At 38.2% G+C, this 17,964-nt stretch overlaps 1 protein-coding gene across 1 annotated transcript; it reads right to left on the minus strand.

The window, feature by feature from the left end:
* Positions 1 to 2,391: 2,391 nt before the first annotated feature.
* On the minus strand, positions 2,392 to 16,968 carry lmo4a (LIM domain only 4a). Its single transcript, XM_030149151.1, has 5 exons — positions 16,650 to 16,968; positions 9,635 to 9,882; positions 6,009 to 6,105; positions 4,696 to 4,854; positions 2,392 to 4,600 (listed from the first exon to the last, which is right to left on the minus strand). Exons 2-5 carry the CDS (start codon positions 9,874 to 9,876, stop codon positions 4,592 to 4,594), a joined length of 507 nt encoding a protein of 168 aa, XP_030005011.1. The 5' UTR covers positions 9,877 to 9,882; positions 16,650 to 16,968; the 3' UTR covers positions 2,392 to 4,591.
* Between the last annotated feature and the right edge of the window lie 996 nt (positions 16,969 to 17,964).

Consider the following 17,964-nt stretch of genomic DNA (forward strand, 5'->3'; position numbering starts at 1 on the left):
AAACACAAAAGCTGCACAGGTGTATGTGGTACCTTCATGTCTGAAGTGTCTCACTGTGAAAGATACAGAGACGAATGTATCAAAAAAGGGCATTTAGTGCAAAACAATGAATTCATTAACTGGTCTTTTTAACAGCACTAATGATCTGTTACCACACATAAGTTTCTGTTGACAGACATGCACTGGGGATGTCTTCTCTCAACTAAATATATGGCATTATCACAACTAAAAGTGTGTCTGAAACCCCCATATCCTTCTTAAGGTGGAACCAGGAGGGCTGTATTAGATTATTTTTGGTACTTACATATACTTGACGGGTAAGTATAAAGACTTTGTTACTGTACTTAAGCTAATATTTCAAGTATCTGTTTCGTGAGTATTTATCTAGAACCTTTTACTGTTACTCATGACTCATAGATTAAATGCAGATGAAATGAAATGTCAGTTATAGTAATCAATACTTTGTGCTTTCCCAAATTTTCACCAAGAAGAATATGAGAGTTGCAATGAGATAAATCAGACATGAATGTAAGACTGAGCTGTAGAGAAAATGCATCATGTTTCAATCTGTCAGTGACATTGAAAGTTAGAATTTTTTTGGTTTGAAGTTAAAATGGTTTACTCTTCACTTTACATTAATATAAGGTGATGTTCAGTTTGTTATGCACACAAACAAATGGTAGAAAGGCTGTACTTTTATACTTTAAGTACATTTCAGACTTTGTACAGTCTGAGTTTTACTTGAGTTGATAAGTTGAATCAGTATTTTTACTTTTACTAAAGTCTTTTTTAAAAACAAGTACCTCTACTTCCATTTGACATTTAATTATGAGTTTATTTCTTCTTCTAATATACTGCATAATTAATTATACAATTCTAAATTTATTTCAACATGTGTTTTAATTATATTTTGATGTTACTTGTTGCTGTATTTACACACAACCAAAGAAAAATGTTGCCCCCTGGGGTTAACTAAACAAGTATCTAGGATCCTTTCATCTAATAATTACTGCAACAGGTTCTTTAACTCGAACTGATGCAGTGAATAACTTCTCATTTCTTAAACAGCCATCAGTTTGAGAGAGAGCATAAAGATTGGACTGTGTTTCAGTGGGAAAAGGTCAGATTTACCCTGTTCCAGAGTGATGGATGCATCAAGGTGAGAAGAGGAGTGGATGCAGTGATTACCCATCATGCCTAGTGACTACAGTACAAGACTACGGGGGGCAGTGTTGTTTCAGTTCATCAGGTCTAGGTTCAGTAACGTTATGTGTCCAAAAAATACATTCAGCTGAACCTGAATAAACTGAATGACCAGGTCTGAACATCTTTTACACACATGGATTGACCACCACAGAGTCCAGACCTGAACCTCATTGAGAATCTATGGGATAAGAAGGAGAAGACCTTACACAGTGGTTCAACTCAATCATCAATACAAGATCTTAGAGAAAAATTAATACAACTATAGATGGAAATAAATGTTGTGGCATTTCTTGTGACATTGCACAAGATTTACATGGCTTAACCAGTGCAACAACAAATGCAAATCCATGTTAAGGGTGATCCAGTGAAAATACTGAGTGAACTTTTTTTTTCTATGGGCAGTATATGGATGGTTAAATATATGTGGCACTATGTAACTGGTGCTTCATCCTGTAGCAAACATGCAGTTGTGAATACACTTGACTCTTGCAGAGATGTTTCAATCTGTACCAAAGATATGGACTGATATACATAATAATGTGCTACTATTCAGGTGAATAATAGGTGCTGGTAAAAATGCCCACAGCATTAGTGAATTCACCCAAATATTATGATGCAGAGTTTCATTTGTCATGGTCACAGCACTGACAAACAATAAAATTCAAAATAAGCTACATATCTGTGTAAAACGTTGTTGTTGTGCTGTATAATACCAAGTAGAGACTAAACAGTTTTTTGGGGCTTTTTCTTGCCAGAAGTAATGTGACTTGGTGTGACGACTGAAAACCAAAGGAATGTGCTCACCACCCATCATTATGAAAGAGCACTTTGAAACATTACCATTAAAAGCCTCATTGTTGCTGTGAATGTGAAGCTAATTGGACTAACCCTGTGAGAGGAGCTGCTGAGTACTCTGGGTTTGTTAATTTGAAAAGTCACAGCTGGCTACTCATGTGTGCCTCTGCCTGTGCGGTTCACTTTAGCATTTCATTCTGCTCTGTACAAAGCCACCCAAACAATAAGAACTCAGAGCGCTCCTAAACTTAGCGCGGACAAAATGATCGTATAGTTTCCATGCCAAATGGATGTATAAAAAAGGCTAATTTCAAAGCAGGTTTCATGCCAAAAAGCAATCATGACAAACCAAAGTAGAGACCTTGGAAAGATTAGAGAGCAGCAGACATGTTAAAAATGTTAAATGCTTTAATTTGGACAGACAGAGAATAAAGGAAATATTTTTATGGCTGAAAACAATGCATATTCTGTCCGGTACTTTCCTCAGACAGCTATGGAGAGCACACACACTGCTGCCTGCCTGCTTGGTGCCCACAGGAAAAAGCTCCCTCCCTCTTAATTAGACCAGCTCACCAGATTAGGCCTCATTAGGCTGCAACACTGGAGTGGAGCTAAAGCCCATGCAGGCCTCCAGCGCATCCCACTTTAATTGCTTCTGTAATGGCCTCAGCTCAGGCCTTTGAAATCCCATTCCTGTGGGTAATCAGCCATGTTTGTCTGAGAACCACAAGTGTTTCTTACTCCTCAGTCTGGAGTAGCTATCTGTAACTCTGTGCTAGATTCTCAATGTAGCTGTAACCAAGATCGCACACTGAACACGGACATTAGTATGTCAGACAGGCCTTTCCATACACATTACAAAGATAAAAAGACATGGCATTTGACTGAAAAGAAAAATAACACTCTTCATATACTAACACACAACACAACAGGATATTAGTGCACTTTGAACATGTAATCCCAGTCTTCACACACTCGTTCTTCAACTATGATCAGGTCAATTTTAACTTCAAAAACAGGACTATTACTGTGAAAAACAGAGAGTGAACAGTATACAGTCACTGCTGCTAAATCTCTTACATAATCCTCTTTCCAAACACTGTATGAAAGCATTTATTAGCTCTGGAACAAGAAACAACACCTGAAAATAAGATATGTCACTGATAAAGTAGAAAGACAAGTGACTTGTATGGAGATAGAAATGCTCTTATTTGCCCTGTGGTAGCTGCGTTCCAACCAAAGTCAACTATCATCATGTATCTCCACTGATTATTTGTTGGAACATAGAAGAAATAATTGGATAAAAACTCAATCCTCCATTGTTGCTAAACTTTAGTTTTTCTGTTTCCTCATAAAAGCATAACAATCAGTTGAAATGGACTGAAAATAGTATCAGGTTGGTGTTTAAGTCAGCCATGCAGCACTGACTCAAGAGATTAAGGAATTTTTCTTAGTGGCATTAATATTTCATTTAAAGAGGTTAATGCAGGTGCCAACATAGATGTAGAACAGCAACACAGAATAGCATAGACTAGTGTAATTTGGCCGATTACAGACCTCAACCCAAATAATTTTGCTGATGAGACTGGGCAACTACACAGATATAAGTTGAATTTAATTTCCTCATACTACTGTAAAACACTCATCCGTGTAGTGTCACACAAACCTTTCAACTCATGAATGTAGTCCTTGTGTTTTTAGTCAGAGCTGATCAGAATATACAGACACCACAGTGTGGCTATGAGGCAAAATTTTATTTGATATAACTATTCTGATATTTCAGGATAGACTAATGTGATTGAGTGTTGGATCTTAGTATGGCTTAAAAATTACCATGAGAGTGCAAGACATTTACAATGTACACATGGAATTTGTTCAAATAACTTGTATCTTGTGGCAGGAACGCTACCACCAAAGGGCAACTTTCACTTCCAACCCAAGCCCCCCCCCCCTGCAAAAAAACCCCACAATGTTCTGCAAACAAGATGACTGTTGAATATTTTCACACAATATTACACAGAAGTATCAATATAGGTAGATTTTTTTCTTTGTCCTTGTTCAGCTGTCTCAGAGGGTCAGTGGAAACATCCAGCAGATTAAACATGACTCAGGAGGTTCCGTTTTTTTTCTTCAAAAGTATAGTTTGGCTCCTGTTGGAGTCATGTTGTCTCTGGCTTTTCATCCTTTCTCAATGTTCCTTGTAACTGGCTGTGTGAAGGAAATGGAATGGGGAAATTCCATAGTCTTCTATGTTTTTCCCTTTTTTTCATGCCAGTCCTTAACAGTATTGCCACCAGTCCCAAGAGACAACACTCTATATTATAAATAAACTCCAGCCATCCTCAGCATCACTATTCCTCCACTGGATCTGTTTGGATTTCACTCTTCAGTCTTCTCAGAGAAGTTATTGTTCTATGAAGGAGTATAGACCAGCAGCAGGAGTGAATGTAACCAGACTGTGGAGTGACAGTTTGTCGGGATGGAGGCAGGTCAACCAACGGCAGGTTTTTAAACAATAAAAGATGAGAGTTTAGAAGTGAAAGAGGAGGAATGTGGGGGAGAAGGCACGTGTGGTTTCCTATCTTCGTCCTCAGCAGACCTGTAAATATTTAAGAAAATAAGTTATGATGAAAGGATAAACAGGATATCTGCTTGAGGAACACATATTTCATGTTGATTCCATTAAATGTTCACCTTCTGGTCTGACATCATGCTGCTGGGCTGCAGCGAAGTTGGGTGCCCGCTGAGCAGACCTCCTCCTGGCCGGTCGTGTTCACAGAAGATCGTCCCATTGATGTAGTGAAAGCGATCACCAGGGACCAAACGGTTCCTACAGGTCGCGCAGGTGAAACACTGAGAGAAACAAACACAGTAAGTAAACACTATATTTCTGGGATCAGCTTTCTAATCACTACATCACAAACATGGAATTAGATATGACCACGGGATTGGAGACAAAGCTTGTAACTGAGCCAAAGGGTCAGTTTATCATATCACATTATCTGATGTAGCTCTTACTTTAGGGACTGTTATTAACTCTCCAAAAGAGGTTCAGTTTTCATTCCCAACTGACCGCCTGTCTGCAGGGGTATGCAACACCAGTTTTCATGAAACTTAGCACAATAGGATATAGGCCTGGGAAAAATAATTATTTAATTCTGAAGCACACTCAGTACAAGGAGGTGGCTCTGGTGCAGTATGTTCCGTCAGTGTAATATAATTTCCGTCAAGCAATGTTTGAATAAATTTTAGCTAAGTAAACTCAAATAAAGCAAAATGATGGAGGTGAGAGAAGAAAGAAGTACATGACTGACAGAACACAGTAGAGTCTGTACAATGTCTTCTCCACGTGCACAGAATAATGCAGATTATCATTATGATACCTTTTAAAACATCATTGTTCACCATGTAGTCCCTGCATAAGACCTGTGTCAGTTTCACATGCACCGAGTGATTTTATTGGACTCTTCTCAAAATGGCATAGCTGAAACGTCTGGCAAAGAAATAATGGTCTCAGGCAGTATTCCACTAAAAAAAATAGAGGAACATGAGCCTGAAGTCTGTGAGTACAGGTCAATGTGGTCAGGTGACCCTCTTCTGAACCGTGGGGAGGCTATCTGAGGGTGATATTAATTCCAGTGCTACTTACAATGACAATGGCATTTTAGACAATGGATGGTATACTTTAAACTTTGTGAAAGCAATTTGGGAAAATCCCTTTCCTGTTTCAATGTAATGTCCCAGTGCCCTTAAGAACTTATGTAAAAGAAGCTGAATGAGAGTAGGGGAGACCGGGCTGGGCAAACACATCTGGTCTCAAACCAGTGCATTGAGTATAGCATCACTGGTTTAGGATTATAACCACTAAACATCTCACTCTGATTAGGTCCAGGTTTTATGCATAATTTTAATGCATAATTGTCATCATCTTCTCTTAACAATTACTGATAGCATGATATGATGTGATGGTGAACGTTTTGAAGGTAGGATTACATAAACACACTCACCTTAAGGTGGTACACGTTGCCTTGCGCTCTCATCACCATCTCACTGGCCGGGATTGACTGTCCACAAGCACTGCAGGCTCCACTGTGTCCAAACAGTCTGTGGATGAAAGAAATCGTCGACATGTCGGACTCACCACTCTGACTAATGAGGGGGATTTGCTTTCTAAATGCATTATCTGACAGTCCAAAGGATATCCACAGGAAATATGTTAGAAATGTTTTGATAAGAATCAAGCCGTGAAAATGTGATTTACTTTATATTCATCTGTCTCCTTCAACAATCTATTTTGTTACAACCCCAAACCTCTAAAATGAACCATTTTTTTGTGTGACAGTCATAAAATTACTTTTTCATTGCAACATCTCTGAATGAAGACCTTATTATATAGACATGCGAAGTTCTATTGCTCTCCCTACCAGGAGAATTTAGTAGCCAAGAGATGCTCATTTCCTATTGTCACACCTAAAAAATGAATACAGTTTAAAATGGTGAATAATTTATGTTATATAATAATTATGGATAATGACCCAAACAAGACACATTGTGTAAGTCTGGCCACTTGCAAGTGAGCCCATTTTATTACTAGGAGACATTTCAGGCTAGCTGCCTCCCCTTGTTTTAATTCCTTATGATAAGCTAAGCTAACTAGCTTGTAGCCTAATACTAAACTGAGACACATAAGAACGGCATTCATTCGTCATCTCTCCACCTGAAAATAACTATCCATATTTTAGAAAATGTTAAACTAGATAATAAATTAATTTCAAATGCTGTTTACTTACTAGATTATGGACATGTGCATTTTTAGTACTAAAAATTGCACTAATTCAGTGTGAAAGTAAAATATTTTATGTACATTAGGGCAGATTGTACAGGTTTACAACCAATAACCATAAATTTATATTGTTATTTTAAATATTTTGCTATTAAATTAGTTTCGGGTAGAAATTTGGCACAACGGCTTGTGCGACAAACGCATACTAAATGGCACATTATGAGCACGGCTGAGGTGTTCAGTTCATTGTTACAGGTAACATGAAATCTTTCTGGTGTTTGAGATGGGCTCTATAATCAGGAAAACAAAGTTGTCTTTTGTCCAAACACAGTTTACATCTGGCTCACATCAAGACTCATGCGTTGTCATGGCAACCGTTAACCATGTGGATTTGTTATTGTGTGTTGCCTTAGGGTTGTGTGCATTATTTACATGGTCCTCTAGAGTTCATTTGCATTTAAAAGAAACATCCAAATACTCCAAACTTCAAATACAATGTTGGATTTTTATCACAAAATGTAACATTATACCTTAAATGTCCTGTGTATGTACTCAATACACAGGAGCAGCCAGTCCATTTCAATCAGCGACTGAGAGCATTTCAGAATCTGAACTAAAGAAGCTTTAAGTTTTAATGGGAAACCTCTGTCATCATTACAATGTCTTGTGAAACTGATGCTCTGTGACACTTAACTGGACCAGACTGAGTGATCTCCTTCTCTCTCTCTTTCAATGACTGCACAGAGTAATGAATTTTTTATCTTAATCCAAACAGTCATTTAATGAGCACGCCTGAGAGGATCCGTGTTCTCCTTAATTAACCCACACACACTCCTCTTCAGGCTCAGTTACAGCTCATCATGCTGTACTGGCAAGAAGGGTGAGAACACGAGGACCTGAACCAGGCACAGGTGTGCACGTTTGCACTTCCACCTCAGGTCAGGGTTGGGTCTGTGTTATTCAGCCATTTATCTGATGTCAGTGAAACATCTCATTGATAAGACCAACCACACACTAATAACATGAGCATTGAGCACTGACTGAGTTCAGTAAATGCAAATCAATAAAGTGTAACAGGATTTTTGTTATGTTAGAGACCTGGTCTTTCACTGTGCCTACCCAGCTGACTTTCACTACTGATATTAGTTCTCTTGTGAGATTTTATTTGCCTTACTTCCAAATATATAACTGAGATGCAATGCCAATGGATAGAAGCAAATAGTATACAGTAAGAAATTAACTGAAACAGTGACCCTCATTTAGTGTATTTTTTACAAATCACTGGTATGTTGTTATATTTCTTTGAATCTTTGTTAACTTGTAATGTCTACATCTCATAAGAGGTGAGAAAAATTGTGGTTCAGATCATGGGTCCTCCGCAGAAGATTCCCATATGATCTTTTTGCCAGATCGCCCAGCCCTAGAGTCACCACAACACATCTATATTAGTCAGGAGCATTTGAAATCCATTTGTACATCCATGATCTGTATCCCACACCTGAAAAAATATCTATACTGCTGAACTATTTTCAGCAGTACTAAATGTGGGATTTCTTTAATACAAAACCAACCTTTCGTTACCATGTGCTGTATCCTATTGGAGATTACAGTGTAATTTGAGTGTACAGTGAGAGCCTTATTTATTTCATAAGAGAGGGCCTAAAAGCCGCTGTATTATTACTGGACGGATGTACAAAGTCTGCTGTGTCTCGGCGTCTCCTCGGCAGGCCCTCGCCTGTGGCTTTTCCACATCCAGACCTGCCTTCGCCCCGGAGATGAGGGCACCCACAAAATCTGCATCTCAGTTACACCAACCCTCCTCTGAGACTTTACAGTATCTGCCCCGCCTGGACTGTGTACAAAGGACAAAGCTCACACAATCAAATATCAAATGTTACCATACGAAATGTAGACTGTGTCTGGAAGGTAATTTATACTACTGGTAGGTTGAATTACAGCTGGCAGGGTAATTACTTCCTGCAGAGTTGTTTAGGCATGGAAATGCTGTAAATAAGGAGAGGATGATCATCTCTGAATGAAAAATATGAATACCTACTTTGTGAACTTTAGTTATAACACAATAGGAAGTTACAGATGTGAACCTGCCGCTTTCTAATGCTCTACCCACAAATCATTAACTCAGACCTGAGACATCAAGTGCGGATTAAATCTCTCAAATTACTGGATGAGGGATATAAAATATTATTATTTAAACTGTGATGCGTTTAAGGGCAGACACTGTGTTGTCTTTTAGATAAATAAGATATGAATGGCAATCCTAACTACACAAATGAAACCTTACATGAACTGCAAACTGACAGTGCAGTCTGAAGCATACTGCGCTTCAGACTACACTTCATGAATTAATTTTTGAAGCATACTGCGCTTCAGACTACACTTCATAAATTAATTTTTTGGGCTATTTTTATTCTTCCAATTCTTTTATTTATTACTAACTACTGAGTTAATCTCAGCACTTAAATCATACATTACTTACTTTTAACATTTAATTTAACAAATATTTTTATATTCCATCCCTGATCCTAACTCTGTCATTTTCTTATTTATGGTTTCTAATCGTCTCCTGGTTTAACATTTATTTCTCTTTCATTCTTTGCTTGCCTGTTTTTTCCCCACACACACTGCCTATTTGATCACTGTGTTTTATGTGTTTGTTCTGAAGTATTTTGTAACACACTTTTGATAAATGCTGTGAAAATAACATTTATTATTATCATTACTCTTACAAACATTTGATATAAGTTGGTAAGTTATGTCAGATATTTTTATGAGAAAAACAGATTCACTGACGTGTGATGAACCTGTGAGTCACACATCAGCAGGGCTCACCTGATGTAGTCGTTCTTGCAGAGGATCATGCCTCCTTTGCTGTAGCAGGTGCTGCTGTACTCTCCCAGCTGAGCATGGCAGCAGGAACATTTGAGACAGCGTGTATGCCAATACCTCTCCATGGAGAAGAGCAGGAAGCGGTCTGAGATTCGACCCCCACATCCTGCGCAGGACCTGCCCGCCGTCCCACTGCCGCTGCCCATCACTGCCACTGCGGGCGCCTCCACCCTGCTGTTCACCATAGCAACCTGCAGACAGGGGTGGAGAGAGGGGTGAAGAAAAGAGGGACACTGGTGAAGGACAGTGATCCAGGCAGGACAGAGGAGTGATGACAAAGATACAGGAGACATTTAGTGGAAGTCGACTGATAGTGGATATTTACAGACTGATAATATAATACTGGTTAAAAAGAAAAAGATGATCACTGATTGACCCGTTTCACCTGAAAAAACTGCCAGAAATTAACTACAAATTGGAAAACTGTTGACCTGCAATGTCTAAGGTAACACAATGAATGAATCTGGAACTAAAAGTTGAACTAAACTTAAAAATCTGTATGGGATTCTCTTTTTTTTTTTTTTTTTAACATTATTTTCTCTGATAGTTTGTAAAATGTGTTTTCTCTTATGATTAATTGGCCAAACTGATTAATTCATCCATCTTTACCATTTGGACATTCTTTGAATATATCATGGTCTTTTTTTTTAATCAAGTTAAACCACTTTGTTAGTGCTTACTTTTCGAGAAAATACAAATATCAATATTAACACATTGGTTTGGTCCAACAGTTTGGTCCACATGTTTTTTGTGATGTGTGGAACCCTTTCTTCAGGACTCTTTAATAGTGTGTTTCATTAATGATTTAGAGACCTGAGCTCAGAGACTCTGATGTAAAACAGCAAACTCTGACTGATTCAAAGTTGCAACAGTTAAATTGTCCTACTTGGTTTGTATTTACTCAGTGGCATCTGCATAAATAATCTATGATTCATTGGTTGTCAAAACAGTCAACATCCAGGTAAAAGTCATGTCAGCTCACTGCAGGTGTCAGGCTGTGATGTTCATATTTTAAGTTTGACTACATCCATGAGAAAAATAAAGAGCAAATGCAGTAAATCTAAATTATTACATTTTCTCCTTGGTAAATCCTTTCCAGATGTACATTTTTTGGGGCGTATAAAGATAGCACAGAACACAGCAATGTCTTCCTGAATGTGGCTCTTGGCACCAGAGCCAATTGATTGGTTCTGGTAAGAGACTTCAGACTATTTGCTTTTGGGGGCACAAATATGGAAAAAACCTCAACAGGAAAACACCCCCAACATACACACCCATACGTAAATATACTCCCATCAGAGAGTCGCTGTTTTACACCAAACTAGTTCCAAGTTTTGTCCAACTCAAACAAAACCACACATGCTCTTTTTTAAGCCTACAGAAACTCTTTATTTTAACTCGATAACATGTCCCAAGAGGAGACTCTGAAGCTATGCCACATTTGGTCTTCCAAAAAATGTTATGGCTGCTCCGTGACAGAATTCTGGGGCCTACATTTTCTACCAACTTATTTAATTCAGCTCCTCATTTCCTCATCTCCTGGAAACAAAATCCAAATACACTGCAAAACTGTTTCAGAATTCAGTTGCTTTAACTATTGGTGGAAACAACGTGCCATCAGGAAACATTTCCTGCTCTCATTTTTCCATTACAAAAGTGAACTGATTTCATGCACAGCTGGGAATAATATTGCTTTTGAATCACACCGAGTACATCTATAGCTGTGTGTGCTACTCAGCAATGAGTCAGCAACACTGCCTCTTCAGCCGCTTCCATGATTTATAATTAGCGCCAACAACAACATAAAATAATTGCAGGGGTAGATTTCATTTTCCAAATGAGCAACAGCAGCACAATTTGTCCTCCAGAGCGTCTAATTTCAGCAAGGGCATGTTTAGCTTTACGACTACCCTTCCCACAAGATTATTTGAGATTGCAGCAGCTGGTCCTCTGCAGTGAAGCAGGCTGCCCTCAATACCCTCATTTTGTAGAGTAGACACCTGGCTCTAATCAGCCAGAGGAACACCATGTTAAGAAGCCCAAGGCTGCGCTTAAACCACAAACAGTCACATGCACAGGGACCTCAGCCTTCCTATTAGTGTTGGCTTGTTCATGAATGAGCTGATCTTTTGGATGCTTTAAAACAGCAAGTCTATTTATTTAATTCACAAAACCACTTCAATCTTGGTGTTCCCAGTATTAGTATTAAGTGTCCATTTTAGTAGCTGTAAATCGCTTAAAGGATTTTTTTTTTTTTTTTTTTTTTTTAATACTTGGTTCTTTCAGGTTTTCGTAGCTTGTACATATTGGTATAAAAAACAGCTTCTCTTAGTGAGTTCCTGGCAAGTGCAATGGGCTCAATACATTGAACAGCATGTCCATTTAAGGCCTTATCACTGATCAGGTTCAGGACATGCTATTTACGTCAAGCATGAGAAATCTTGTAATGCATGTCCACTGTATTCTGATATATTCAGCATGTAGATAATTGGTACCCTCACCTCATGTATTTTTGATTTTTCACCACTAAAGCATTGGAATCCCCATTTCACAGAACAGACATTGAATAAAGCATGAATAAGGTCTTTATGTACAGTATCAGCTTCCATCAGTTTTCTTCAGTTGAAACATTCAGCCTTCTCATTTTTCATGACTTGTAAAGACAGATTTGAGAAAACTTTGTGGTTTGAGGCTTTGAAATCTATCAAACCCAATTTAAAGAACTCTTGAATAAACAAGAAAAACTAGGTTTATTTATCTTGTTTTATCAAAAGTGCACTACCTCTGTGCTTGCTCACTACGCATCTCACAACAATTCTTGAACAACAAAAAACAAAATCCACATTTTGTCCCCATTACTAGAATGTTGTCTATGTGAACTGATCTTTATTGATAAAATTATATAAAACAGTATACTGTTGTAACCACTGATAAAAAATTTGCAACCCTTAAATCCAGTACAGGCTTTTCCTTGAACACAGTTTGGCCTAATGTTTAGTAATGTATGTGAGACGACTGACTGGACTGTCAGTTGTTTTGTTCTTCTATTTCAAACCAATTGTGAAACATTTTGGACAAGATGCTGCAGCGAGATCAGGCGGTTGTGTTCACCTAAACCAGGAAGGAAATGTGACCTGCTTCTGATAAGAAGCTTCCTGGTGCAATCACACAATATCCAACTTGGTGAGGCCTTCAAACTGCTGCCACCTATTTATGTTTAATACTCATACCTGAATAGTTACACTTACAGCACATATGAGATGTATCGTAAAAGGCTTTTATATCTAGAGATGTGTGTTTTAATTTATTGTATTCATATATTATAAATAAATAAATAAGCATTTATAATGGACATATGTAGCTAGAAAGTGTCCAGCTTTGTTATAAACACACTAGTCAGTGTGTGTATGGTGGCTCAGAAAGCATGTTTTTCACTTCCCTTTTTTCATGTTTAATTAAAATAGTTTCTTGTATTACTCCTCAAAAGCCACAGTGTGTTTTGAAGCTGAATGACACACTGTCGAGCCCAAAAATCTCATTGGATGTTGTTTTATGTTGTGCTCATGTGACATCTGTCTGACTCTAATTAATCCTAAATTTGTTAATTAATAACTATAGTTAAAACAATAAACTAATTAAAATTCAATTGTAATTTAACATATTCCTTTGTTATTTGGTGTAGGGATTACCATTACTCCAGTTCACTTGAATAATTAATAAAGCATACAACCACCTTCGTAAGTGCAGTGTAAATGCTCCTGAGTTGTTCTTATGAGATCTACTCTTCCACTCTGCTGACACGATGATGTGCACAGCCTTAGAGACAGCAGTCACATCAGATTACATGCAGAGTCACTGCTCTTTATTGTTGCTTTTAGGGACTTAATACCACAGTTTGTAACTGAAACTCAACTTCTGACTTCACTCCGTCATTAGCTGCCAGAGACCAAGCAATAAATGTTAGTGGTTATTTTGTAGTGTCAATGTAAGACTTTGCCAGATTTGTACTGAGAACACAGGATGTCTTGTGTGACCCTGTATCTCAAAGGACTGATTTTCCCCCCATCTATTTCCTGCCTTCTGTGCCAGATTCCTTTGGGCGGCACATCACCAGCCGTGAAATCAATTAGCGGGCCTAGTCTGCATAATACAAGAGCTTCCACTTCAGTGAAATACAATGAGAGCAATTTTTGCTTGAACCTGACAACATTTAAAGCAAAGTGACCTTTTCTCCTTCCTCTCATCTTGTCTCTCGTTTTCTCATTCACTTGCACTCATCACTGGGATCTTTATAAACTGAAACCTTTTCCCTGGAGTCCAATATGTCAACAAGTCATTCAGAGTATTTCGCCAGGGGTTGGCGGTGGAACCAGATTTTCTTCCTAATACCTGAACACATGATGACATGCTAAGGAAAAGATACTGCAGGGCAAGTTCTACTAAGTGCAACAACAGGCTGCTATTCATTAATTTTTTTTGACTCAAATACTTCCTTCAGGTTATAGCCCAGAATGAATCATAAACATTCTTTGCCACAACTAATCCTAACTGTGGTAAATTTAATCATCATAAAAACACCTGGTTTATTCCGAAAAAGTTCCAAGACAGATGTTCAATAGCTCTCTGATACAACTCTTACCCAATCAAAATGCAAATTCTGCTTTTAATTATCTTTTTTAATTCTCTATCTGCAGCACGGCGCTTTAAAGTCTCATCAGTCTCAGGGAGTACAAGTAACAACACTGATATTTTAACGTGAACAAAATCAGGGAAATCTAAAAATTCAGATGATAGATAAACATACATCTACACTGCTCAACACAAATATGGTCAGTGAATGAGCACCTACTTGGGTTATGCCCCGGTAATAAAGTGATGGATGAAGCAGTCAATAGAAACAGCAGCTAATGAAGAGAAACACAGTTCCACTGCAGTCTGGACACACTGATGAATTGCATGCAGTTTCAGGTTGACAGAGCCAATAATGGCTCATTTTGCCCCAAATAATGCAACTGAATGATGTCTCTCATACTCTAATTTCTTACAAAGAAATAATTGTGCATGTTTGGACACTGACAACAGTAGCATCATCATGTAGGTAAAACAGAGTGTGCATCTGGACAGAGCAGCAATGTTGCATTAGAGGTCATTTCATTGAATCATGTTAATTTCAATATGTGATTCTATGAAGCTGATTTTTTAAATAACAAAGAGTAATGTAAACAAATATTCTGAGCAGTCTAATAATTAATGACATGACCCTGAATATATCTTTAACACTGTTTATACCAGTTTTCTAGGATAATCTTGGATACAGTATGAGTTTTATACATTTGAAATAATTAGTTAATTATGACTAAAAGTATATTCTTCATCTTGTAAACAATAGTCGGACAAAATAGCCCTGATATACTCTGTAGCTTTACTTGAGATGTGCCAACCTTATCAGACATTTTCCTCATCATGGTTTATTCGTCAACAATCAATCAATCGTTAAGATACAGCTCAGAGCTCTCAGCTACATCAAGTGAAAATATTATTTATCAGGCAAAAACAACCAAATGATGAACAAATACAAGATGCAACCCTATGAGAGACTTGTTTGAAGGTTTTGACTTAGTGAAGTTAAGACTTTTTATGTTAGTTATAAGCAGTGGACAATCCTTTATATGTTTAATATCCACATTACCACCAACTATTGAAATAAAAATAGATAAAAACATACTCAGGTTTTCTCAACTGACCTTTAAATTTAATTTTAAAAGTAAAAAACTAAGAGATTTTCTCCTGTCTATCCATATCAGAATCCCATTATAAAAGGTGTCTAATTAAAGCCATATGAATGAAAAAGAATTGGACAACCACCAACACTATTATAATCTTTTAGTTGAGATTATATAAAGAATTGGAAAACAGGACATCTTTGGTGCATCTTTAAGTGTGTCGGAAAAAGCTACAAAGCCTTTTTTCCTTGTTAATTTTTTCTTTCCATCTTTTCAAAGGCTTAACCATCTGCCCTTATGAGCCACATATCACTTTGGGCAGATTTAGGAACAGTCTGGTGGTAATTTGCAGCCTCATTTACAAGATGCAGAGAAGTGAATCTTTGCTAAATGATGCCCTTTTCAGCCACTTTGCACAAAAGTTACGGTATTTCCTTCATCCTGATTTAATCATTGATCTTCCACCAAATCTGGCGTGCGTGCACGCACGCACACACACGCGCGCGCGCGCACACACACACACACATCATCTGTGGCTTAACTAACAAATGTCCTCACCTTGTCTAACACAAGCCAGGGTAAGGTGAGTATTAAAAAACATCTCTGTCTCCAGTACTGCAGACAGTTAACAGTCTGACTGGTACTGAGTCTGATCCAGTTTCCTCTTTGGAGAGACATCCCGTTTAATTAAAACACCTCTCTAAATTACCTCCAACACCAACTCCCTGTGGCAGACGTACTTTCCTGCAGAAGTAGACTAACAGATGCCTTCTTGTTAGAAAGAAATCCTTTCACAACTAAACACAGCAAATCTAATTCTCATCTTTTAACAAGGTGTAACCATGGTTGAAAATCTGCATTAATGTCAGAGAACAGGATATCAGGAAAAAAATAAACTTAACACTAAACATATGAATAACAGAAATATTGTAATTATTCTTAAATTATTTGTATTTCATGTTAGATGATGTATTGATTGATTTAACCTAATGGATTGTCTCTGATTCATCAACAAACAAAATAAAACCAAGACCATGCAGACCATGTGATCAACTTCTGCACAAATTCTACTCATACCCCCAAAAGCAGACCAAAAATATACCAGATGGAACTGCTGCAGGCTAAGGTAAAGTATGTTTGTTTAATACCATGTGTTTTCTTGCGGATACAGAAGGATTATTATACATGCAGCTTGGTTTATGTTCTAACGCACGGACAAAGCTGATCAAACTCACCTTTGGGAAGTGGAAAGTCGTCAGAATGGACACTAAATGCCTGTCTCGTCCTCAGCTACACCCAGGACAGTGTCATACGCAGCAGCAGGACCGTAAACTTTTGGGCTGTATGCTCCACGGTCCGCGTGTCTGTTAGAGCCCGTGGAGTGGACGGCGGATCTCCTCTTCTCCCATTTACAAACACCGTGGACCGTGGCTTCGTACCGACCTTCAGTAACAGTCAGTGTCCTCTGTGGGCAGCAGATGAACGGCCTCTGTGTCTGCTCCAGGCGAGAAGCTCCACTCCCGTGGACAGAAAGCGGAGGTCTCCTCACTAATCTTAAATGCATTGTAACATACTCCTCCTCTGACGTAAGCGGTGGGCGTGGTTCCTGTCAGGATAATGGATGGCTGCTGGAGGAGAGCTGCACCTCGGATGGACAAAAAAAGCCCCAACTATCCAGCAGATAAACATTCACTTCATATAGTAGTACTAAATAAGTCAGTCCCACACAAAGACAACAGTCCCCACAGACATCTCAACATGTTATTCTGATGCCACACTCCCACATCCAGAGGCTTGTATGACACAAACTTATCAACACAACATGGATTAAACAGAAAGATGGAAAAAGTACCAATAAAATCCACCAGTGAAACTTTCCTCCTACAAGTCACCATTCAAAATCGAGTACCTTCAATGGAATGACTCCCAGGGGTGTAAATATAGACAGTGGAGCCACTGCGGTTACATTGGGGCCCATGTGTTGGGCCCCAATGTACTAGAAGACGTCGGGTCCCACTGGGCACAGAATAGGCCCTTGTCAGAGATCCAGACTGACACCTCAGAATATAGGCTTGTATACAAAGAACTAGAAACTTCATTATCAATGCAACTAAACTAATGAAACAACTTGAATTGTTGTCCTCTGTAGGGGACAAGAGTTTCACAGCTTTGCTTAAAAAACAAAACAAAACAAAACAAAACAAAACAAAACAAAAACCACTAAATAACATTGTCCTCTGGCATAGAAATAAACAATCAAAGGAATTATTTCAAGTAAAAAAAGCCAAAACCTTTACTTTCCTGTGTCTCAGGAGGATACAGAAAACAGATGATTGTCCCATGAAACTCGCTCAACTGTAGAATCCAATCATATAAAAATTATAAAGTTGTGGAAAGAACTTTAGGCTGACTCCTGTGACCTGAACAAACAGGAGACTAAGGATGGACGGGTGGATTTTCAACCACTGTGATGAAAAGAAAAGATTTTCTCGTGTGCATAGGTCAAAAACTGCAAAAGGACACATGAAATATTTGCGGCAGACATTTCAT

Source organism: Sphaeramia orbicularis, chromosome 12 (genome assembly GCF_902148855.1).
Source record: "Sphaeramia orbicularis chromosome 12, fSphaOr1.1, whole genome shotgun sequence".
Taxonomy (NCBI): domain Eukaryota; kingdom Metazoa; phylum Chordata; class Actinopteri; order Kurtiformes; family Apogonidae; genus Sphaeramia; species Sphaeramia orbicularis.

What these genes read in the sequence shown, in the direction of transcription:
- lmo4a (XM_030149151.1), bottom strand. Translation starts at nt 9,876, where the DNA reads ATGGTGAACAGCAGGGTGGAGGCGCCCGCAGTGGCAGTGATGGGCAGC. An exon ending in TGCAAGAACGACTACATCAG is followed by an intron (nt 6,106 to 9,634) that starts GTGAGCCCTGCT and finishes TTTCATCCACAG; the next exon opens with ACTGTTTGGACACAGTGGAG. An exon ending in GCAACGTGTACCACCTTAAG is followed by an intron (nt 4,855 to 6,008) that starts GTGAGTGTGTTT and finishes TGTTTCTCTCAG; the next exon opens with TGTTTCACCTGCGCGACCTG.